The 9,319-nt window shown below is 38.9% G+C and overlaps 1 protein-coding gene across 4 annotated transcripts; it reads right to left on the bottom strand.

Annotated features, from left to right (window-relative positions):
- Positions 1-258: 258 nt before the first annotated feature.
- Positions 259-9,319, bottom strand: LOC139981550 (protein GUCD1-like). Of its 4 annotated transcripts, none has more exons than XM_071994020.1 (9): positions 9,118-9,319; positions 7,869-7,987; positions 7,075-7,149; positions 6,229-6,328; positions 4,984-5,090; positions 4,516-4,630; positions 3,660-3,711; positions 2,987-3,061; positions 259-2,133 (listed from the first exon to the last, which is right to left on the bottom strand). In XM_071994020.1, exons 2-9 carry the CDS (start codon positions 7,979-7,981, stop codon positions 2,039-2,041), a joined length of 732 nt encoding a protein of 243 aa, XP_071850121.1. In that variant the 5' UTR covers positions 7,982-7,987; positions 9,118-9,319; the 3' UTR covers positions 259-2,038. The 4 variants fall into 4 exon arrangements, with proteins under 4 accessions (XP_071850121.1, XP_071850120.1, XP_071850123.1 ...); XM_071994019.1 differs by having other exon boundaries at positions 9,024-9,319; XM_071994022.1 differs by lacking the exon at positions 9,118-9,319 and adding an exon at positions 8,513-8,888.

Consider the following 9,319-nt stretch of genomic DNA (forward strand, 5'->3'; position numbering starts at 1 on the left):
CTGCAAGGCAATGAAGAAAGCAGGGCAAGCCAATCAGGCCAACAAAATCAAAAAGCGTACAAAGAAAACCTGTCAGTCAAAGAAAACAGGCATTCCCTCCTGATTAAAAAAAAAAATTCAAAACTTAGAATTCAAAATAAAAGAATTCAAAACTTAGAATTCAAAATACAAAGATTCAAAAAATTCAAACTTCAAATTTTAAAAATTAAATATTAAAAATTTAAAGAAAAAAAAAATTAAGAGAATTTTTCACAATTGTCAGTTTTGTCTTGTATTGTATTTAATGTTTGTACCTCAAAAAATAGATCAAAATTATATGTGTATTTCAAAATGTATTTTTCTTATTGTTTTGTAATTGTTACTAGACAATTGTACCTCGTGCCATCCTGAAAACACCTAAACAAGTTGTGAACTATAATTATTGTTTTCCAGAATTGTAATCACTCAAGTAAAAATATGGCTGTGGAGGATGAGGTGGGTATGTGAATGGGGTGGGTACTCTGGGGAGGTTTCCATTGTGGAGGGGAACCAGAAAAGGGAGGCACATACAATTGCCTTTATTCTATAACTGGTAAAGGGTGGTGCCATTGTGGCAGGGTAACGAAACACAGCGGAAGATGCGACTGACTGTCTGTACTATAATAGCTGACTTTCTGTAGGAACGTAGGTAGTTAGGCAAAGCCACTGAAGTGCTGCTTAAAGTAGTGAAGTAGTAATCAACATACATGACGAAATCATGTCTTCCTTAAAAAAAAATCTTTTATATTGCTTGGAACAGCTGCATTTCATTACAAACCTTTTTCCATTTCCTGATCAGTGGCATGCACAAGCCACGAATTCCCCCCTCCCCCCCCCCATTGTTAGTTGTGGAAATGGTTCATTGGGGGATTGTTTACATTCAAACGTGGAAGAATTACACCGCTACTACTTGTGTACACTGCCCCTATTCCCCTCCCGCCCCCCCCCCCTTCATAAGTGGGCGAAATATTCCATTTGAAGGATTTTTTACATTCAAATGGGGAGAATAACACCCCTACTCGAGTGTACACTTCCCCTCCCCCTCCCTTCCCCTTTTTAAACCTCACACAATAAAATAAAAGTTAATTTATCACAACCTTGCATATAGAGCTCCTTATAGAACTAATTTATAGTGTAAATATGCTACAAAATGCACCATTTGATATTTAAACTATTAACATTTTCTTGTGGTGATGCCCCAGATCCCCCGACACAGACGTCTTCTTAAACGACACCAGGGCTGCACCCCTTCCTTTATAAAATCCTTCATTCGCCTGTGGCCATTTCACAAAAGGTAAAAAGGCCCTAGCTAAAACTGTCAGGGACAATTTGTCATTTTTGTCCCTCTCCCCCTCCCCCCCACCCCCTCATCTTCAACATGTCCACTCCTGTCTTGTTCAAATACCAAAGATGTTAAGTAATATCTCCTGGAAAAGAAGTTGCCACCAAGGAAAAGATACATGCTTTACAGTTTAACCCACTTTCGGTATAATATTTTACTTGTACCATACAAGATAAATGAATCCCTTGATGAATTCACGTGGGGTAAACTTCCTTACAACTCAAAAACCAACCATGTGAACTGGTTTGTCCAAAAAAAGCACACGATCGCAACATCTTTCAAAAACCTATACGGCACCCACAAAAAAAAACTGTTAAGCTACTAGTACTTGCTATTGTATTATATTAGTCACACATGTCGAGGCTACTCAGGTTACCCATATAGCAACTGTATACAATAACCGTGCAAATCCCACTTCCTGTTTATACAGGGAGTGGGAAGTGTTACATCTACTTGGTTCCACTAATTTAAAAGGTATTCACATTTTGCAGTGCTGACAGAGTATTTGCCCCAAAGTGGCACGTTCCAGGTAAATTTCCCCCTTGCCCCAAAGTGAAGCAATCCAGGTAATAGTTAGCCTAACTGCCTGGTCCTGAGATGGCAACGGCTACTGTCTCCAAACCTATTACGTGGATATCATAGTAACAGCCATGCAGGTCCCCGTGGATGTCCGGTCGATCATCGAAACACCAGGAGTACATCTTCATCCGTGCCGTGTGACTTTCTGGCTTCATCGAAATTATCAAACGAGCAGTAACAGGCGGCACACAGATCTGAAGTTTAAAAAACAGGTTTGATGGATCGTGTAAAGTCATACCAAATATATAAACATATCTGCATGGACTAAACAATTGGAAGAATTTGTAGCGTATGTATATTCACTAAATGGCAACCTTTGCTCGTCAGGAACATCAATGCCTTTATAAACAATACTTTGCAGCTGTTTTTTCAATACAAAGGAGATGATACACCAGGGTGGATCCCTCGAGGGCGTGGATCCCTCGAGGGCGTGGATCCCTCGAGGGCGTGGATCCCTCGAGGGCGTGGATCCCTCGAGGGCGTGGATCCCTCGAGGGCGTGGATCCTCGAGGGCGTGGATCCCTCGAGGGCGTGGATCCCTCGAGGGCGTGGATCCCTCGAGGGCGTGGATCCCTCGAGGGCGTGGATCCCTCGAGGGCGTGGATCCCTCGAGGGCGTGGATCCCTCGAGGGCGTGGATCCCTCGAGGGCGTGGATCCCTCGAGGGCGTGGATCCCTCGAGGGCGTGGATCCCTCGAGGGCGTGGATCCCTCGAGGGCGTGGATCCCTCGAGGGCGTGGATCCCTCGAGGGCGTGGATCCCTCGAGGGAGTGGATCCCTCGAGGGCGTGGATCCTCTAACAGAATTAGCATAAATGTCAAGCTCTGAGCGGACGGGGACAGCGAGATATATGGCGCCTAGAAGACTTGCATGGTAAACCGGTTTTAGTACCGAAACCGGTGTTTTCCAACCGTATTTCGGTTCTATTTTTTATTTTAAGAAAACCAAAAAACCGAAATGCAAAATCTTGTCCTAGATATGGAGTATGGTAACCGTACATCGAGGACAACCCTTAATAATTAATTCAAACATTGAAACAGAAACTCACCTGCATGGAATGTCGGATTTTTGAAGAGAAATCTTCTCTTAGATTTGTTATAACCACACAGCACTATAAAATGTCCTGTGAGATAGCAACAAAGGAAACTTGATGAAATTTATTCATTAGGCTTAGAATTTGGATCACAACTCAATCCTGAAGAGGAAGTTTTGGGTGTATTGGTTTGTAGAGAGTTCAAGGGTCAATTGGGACGAGAACAATTATCACGGCTGCCACACCTTCAGAAATTAAAACACTCAACTTTTATGAACATCTGTCATGACCCAGTTACGTCTCTTATGCAATGACTGTACCTCAATGTTGCTAGGTAACTATAGACCGAGTCACTTTGACCCTATGTAAAGATCTGCTTTCTGAACCAACAAACTTAAATTTCAACTTATAAACATTGCTTAAAGTAGGTATACCAAGACCAGCATATACCTGTGATAACCAACTCTGATTTGTTCAGGACTAAGCCTGATTTTGCTTATGATACTTATGAAGTTTACATCATAATCCAGGTTTATCAAATTATTTCTTCTATTTGGCTTGTCATAAAAGGCTGTTTTGAAAGTAAGCATAATAAACGAGACAATTCTCACTATTGTACCACAAACAATGAAAATGAAAAAATTGAAAACTTGAGATGAAAAAATAAGATTGAGATATTTGTTCATACCTTGATATTGTCTTTCCCTAGTCGGCATTCTATTCCAGATGCAACAATCACACTTTCAAATTGGGAAACAAAAAAGGACAATATCAGAATATTTAAATGATTTCAAAATCATAAATGGATGCCTTACAAACCAAAAGTGAGTCCTTAGTTACTTTTCATACTGTGTTGAAACCTCACAAGCTACTTTACATAAAAACAACCTAGGCAACATCTTTTAATTTTTTCCCTTCACATAGCTGCTTTTTAAACTGGCCTAAATATTGAAATTATTGAGTATTAAGTGCATCAAGTATGAATATGATTTTTGTCACTACAGGTACTTTCAAACAAACATTAGGAATCCCATCCCTCGACCACCACCACCCCTTCCTTTCCCCCCTCCCCCTCCACATTCATTTCCCAGATAAAAAACTGCAAACAGTCCCCTAGTCAATTTTACATTATTTTTCACATCCTATGAGGAACCTAAAGTATTTGATCTTTTCTTGTTCAGCTCGCCTCTAAATCTAAAATAAGGGACTCTTTATCTTTTGTTCAGTTCCCCCCTCCATGCAACGTACTGAACCTAAGATCAACATTACTGCACAGGTCGGCCACTTGTATATACACAGCATTTCGGTTAAACACAGATTAAGTTAGTTCAGGATTTCATATGGTTAATCATTATGCAAGGTCTTGAAAATTTACAAACAGCTGACCAAACACAGATATTGTAATATTGATCATGAAATTCTTATGCACTTAATCCAGAGATCATCCCCTACGCACCTGATCTAGTAAATCCTCCCTGATCTGCCTAAATAGATCTAAATAAAATTTTATCCCACATTGAAAGATAAGCATTATTTATATTCACCTCCACTTCATGCTTTCGGTCACAATTCACACACCGTAGGAGAGACGAGTCCACCAAAACAATGGCTACGTTTTGTCTGCTGAGATGTTGGATTAGCTCCTCTTTTGTCACTGATCTATCAAGACAATGGGATTAAGAGGGAGATTATCACTGGTGCAAAGCAAACATCTTCCTGCATTGTTCATACTGGTATCATTTTATTCATAATCCACCTTTATTTTTTTATTTTTTTCTATTATTTTTAATAAACACTTTGACATTATGACTAACCAGAGGGCAACCCATGGTGTAGTGACATATTGAAAGAAAAAGAGACTTTCAGAATAATTTGTCCACTGGTCAATCCATTTAAGGTACCAGGAATAGACTAAAACTCTCTCTCACAAGGAGGGTATATATTCTAAACCTATTTAGAAGTTTTCACAAACAAAACAAAGGTATTCCTGAAACACTATATGAGCTATGTACCTTTTCTCTACGTTGATGCCTTTTTCCGAGGCTTTAGAAAATAAGTCATTAATCCTTTCTTCTTCCTCCGTAAATCTCTCTGCCTCTTTCCTCTTGGTGTAAAAATCCTGAAGGAAAAAAAAAACAAGTATATATATGACAAATGAAAGGGTATATCTAACCTCTAAAGGGTGTTATAGGCAGAATTTTAGTCTTGATATGTCATAGTACAAGAAAGAAAAGAAAAAATTGGTTTGAGTGCAATTTAATATTTCTTCACAAGTTATGTAACTTTAAAATATGCGATACATCAAGAATGCTCCTTAAAGGATGAGGTCTTTGAGGAGATGATGATGTCGATTCCTCAGCAGAGGCATCAATGTTATTGTTTATGTCTTGTTTTATTAATCCTAATAATTCAACCAGTTATGTTCTTATCATTTTAACAACAACAAACAACCGTTGCTGTCGCCGAGTGGATAAATGGGAGGGCATTTGAAGCAACAAGGCTTAGCAATCGGGACGTTTGGGGTTCGATTCCTGGCTGGGTGATAGCAAGGTGGGTTTTTCATCCAAAAGCAATCTACGGTTTTTCCCATCTGAATGGCCTTTCTGAATTGAAAAGATTCCAAATTTGAGTTAAAATGTTGAAGTCACCCGACCTGTAAGTTGTTATCCATAAGGCCCTTGGAGGTTTCTCCCACATTTGTTGTCGCTTAAGAGTCGTAAAAATGACTGCTGATTATTATTATTTGTTATTATTATTATGTAAACAACAGTGCATCCTAGGATGACACTGATCAATACTATTTGTCCTTGACAAGTTCGTTTTGTTATTGTAAACCTGTCATTTCAGACCATGAAATTCTTAATGTTTTCCATGTTGAGTTTTGTGTAGCATTTGAGGAGTTGACCTGATGACCTGTACAGGTGTTATTAGAGTAAATAGTCCAGTCATTTTAATTGACAGACCATATTTTTCAAAAGGGAAATTCTCAAACATTAAAAGTGGTATAGCTATACAACATGAACTGATAGCAGTGTGTTTTGATGGTCTACAACTTATCAAAATTAATTAATTATGAGACTAAATTCATTCTTTAACAATTGCCACAGACACAGACCTTTGTTAACTTGTGTTTTGTTAAGATTGTAAGTCATTCACATCCATGGATTAAAATAACAATTTCATCCCACTCAAATTGTGTGGGAAAAATCTGTGAGGTTTTGAGAATTCTTTTTTTTTCTTCAAAGGATTATACTCACCACCGCACTGTAAGTGGGGTCTACACCAAGTGTGACTGTAAAAAATTGGTGTTTGACTCCGAGATGCTGCATGATATGAGCCAAGTCGATTGTCCAAACGCTAGTTTTCACAAAGAGTAAGACAAAATAAAGTTCTGCAGTTAGTCTCTGAACGATAAACCAAAGTAGAACTTTATTAGCTCAATCAAAAAGTATTTATAAGCACAACCTTGCCTTAAAGACCTACTTTATAGACCTAAATATAGTCTAAATACAGAATTTCTCAAATGTACCAAACTTTAACCTCTAAGTTTTTAATTTATTTCTGTGGGGAGGACCTCAGACCCTCCCCCCCCCCACATGGGTGGGTGTCACATTAAGGGACCCCACAGGCACATTCCTCATTCATAAAATATTTCATCTGCTTGCAGCCTGTCCATAAAGGTTCATGTAACTACCTAACACAGTCAGGGGAATTTGGAGTCTGCTTTCTTAACCCACCCCGCCCCCTCCCCCCGGGTTTGAATTGTGATGACATAGGTGAATCTGGTGAGCAAGTACCTTATAATTTCATCACTTTAACCTGGGTTTATGTGGACCAAAGCCAGACAGAAGGTTCTCCAAATGAAATCCAGCTAACTAAGTTTGTCGCTCTGTAAAGTTTAGTTTGCTATTGTATTAAACTGTGCAAATATGTTTTGCTTCCTGACAGAAAATAATCAACTTCAAAACTGCCTGCTCCCAAACAATCCCATGGATTGAAGTACAAGTATAAAAACAACCAGAATGCAAAAATGCATTGTTGTTTGGATGATGTAACATGAGCTGTGTTCTTCATGAATCTGATGTTATGTATGAGATACTAACCTATGTCCGACCATTAGTTTCCTTCTAATTTCGTCAAAGTCTTCTTCGCTCGCAGGTGTGCTCGGTAAAACGAAACTGCAGGACGACAGGTAAGAGAAAGAACTTGTGAGTTTTGCAGACTCTCATTTGAGTTTACATTTTATTATTATTATCAGCAAGTACTAAGCAGTGATTTACTGATTATCTTTCAAGGTTTGATTTTTAGGAAAACACTTTCAGAATCAACATGTGGAATACAGTAGATGCCAGAATATTTGCGGAAATAACTTTCCACCGAAGGTTGGAAAGTGCATATTAGTAGCGATTGAAACCTCACAACTTCTCTTGAATTTACAAACCTTCAGGTTCATTGGCAGTAAGAACTGATTTGTGATGTTTCCTTTAACTGACAACCAAATGGACCAATCAAAATGTTATTAACTCCTATTTGTCTTCATATACCTGCAAACTTTGATAACAACTGAATGCCATGCAGTTTATACATTAACCAAAATGATGGAAGAGATCCCAACTACACTCCCACTTCTTCATCAACCCTCCCCCCCCCCCTCCCCCATCCCAACCTCCAATTCTCCTTTTCCATATATCTTGTATACTATATAGTACCACATTCTATCCTCATAAAGCTGTAAAAATTCACAGAATTATTGATATAGGCCCATAGAGTGATGCACCAGACATTCGCCAATAAGTGGGTGTACAGTGTATCCACAGTTTATTATTTACAAAAATATTTCTAATTTGTTATGTACAAGTCACCACAGTGCCCTTACACTTTGGCATCTCTGTTTTACCTCAAGACCATCTGAGCACAAGCGATACCACAGTCCCAGTGGTATTTCTGATAGGTACTGGAAATATCTACGCAGGCTTCGTCTGGTTCTTCATCCTTGGACAAGTCTGCCATTTTCAACTGTAGTATATACAACATGAAAATAAAAGGGCTATGAAGTACCGTTTCCAATTGATTTGGTTCAGTGCATATAACCAAGTCTCAAGTGATTAGTACTTATATCTTCATGGCAATGTGCATAAGTAACTCAATAATAATAAACTCGGAATCTCTGCAAACATTACTTATCGTTTCATTTCCTGCCTGGAATATATAGCAAACCTGCCATTGTCACTGCATCATGTTAATTTATTATAAGTGATGAGTCAGTAACTTACACTATACAGAGTAGTTTACACTACATAGTCCATAGGCCTGATTAGGGGAGATCCTTATATCTTCATGGCAATGTGCATAAGTGTGCATGGCAATGTGCATGGCAATGTGCATAAGTAATGTGCATAACTAACATAAGTATAAACTCGGAATCTCTGCAAACATTACTTTTCGTTTCATTTCCTGCCTGGAATATAGCACACCTGCCATTGTAACTGCATTTTACATACATCATGTTAATTTATTATAAGTGATGAGTCAGTTACTTACACTATACAGAGTAGTTTACACTACACAGTCCATAGGCCTGGTTAGGATAGGGGAGGGAGGTGGAGTAGGGTACAGTAATCGCTATAGCAACCATGGAACTTCAACTTGCACCTTCAATGGTCTTTAGAATTAACTGTAAATATGCTAGCAAGACAAACAATGGTCACTCATGCTCCAACTTCCAAGTTCAACGTACACCACTCTAGTAAAATTTCTTTTCCCCACTTTGTAATTAAATCTTCCAATTTAAAACTCCACCCTCCCTTTAAAGCCTAACAGGTACTAACCCTTGCGGGAGCCAACATTATGGGGTATATTGCAAATGCAATTGGCTTGATGCCAATACAATATAGTCAAGTGTGCAAAAGTGCAAAACATTACACAACATTTTGGCTTTTGCTTGCCATGGAGGCAAAGTGTGTCACGTAAAGGTAATATATGCCTATGCCAAAAGCGTAGCCTATTTTAAACTGTAGTGTTAGGCTAACACTAGTAACATTATAACACTTACTTTCGATACTGACTTCTAACAATAACAGAGTACATCGAGGGTTGCAAAGCACAGTCCAAATGTTCCCATAGTCGTATGTACAGTACCAACCTACCTGAACTTCGAAAGACCAAAGACAAATGGCGTAGAACGTGCGATGATTCAGGATTTACATTCTTAAACCGTTTCCCGTCAAACGTATTTTCTTGGTATCCATTTCGTGAACTTGAGGGTATCCGGAAATCGTCCAAATGTCACATTGCGCCTGTACCCTCACTTTATCGGTGTACTTTGTAGTAGGGCAGCCGTGTGTACTT

The sequence above is a fragment of the Apostichopus japonicus genome, chromosome 15 (genome assembly GCF_037975245.1).
Source record: "Apostichopus japonicus isolate 1M-3 chromosome 15, ASM3797524v1, whole genome shotgun sequence".
NCBI classification, from domain to species: domain Eukaryota; kingdom Metazoa; phylum Echinodermata; class Holothuroidea; order Aspidochirotida; family Stichopodidae; genus Apostichopus; species Apostichopus japonicus.

What these genes read in the sequence shown, in the direction of transcription:
- LOC139981550 (XM_071994020.1), bottom strand. Translation starts at nt 7,981, where the DNA reads ATGGCAGACTTGTCCAAGGATGAAGAACCAGACGAAGCCTGCGTAGAT. An exon ending in AAACTAATGGTCGGACATAG is followed by an intron (nt 6,329 to 7,074) that starts GTTAGTATCTCA and finishes TGTGAAAACTAG; the next exon opens with CGTTTGGACAATCGACTTGG. An exon ending in TAGGGAAAGACAATATCAAG is followed by an intron (nt 3,062 to 3,659) that starts GTATGAACAAAT and finishes GCTATCTCACAG; the next exon opens with GACATTTTATAGTGCTGTGT.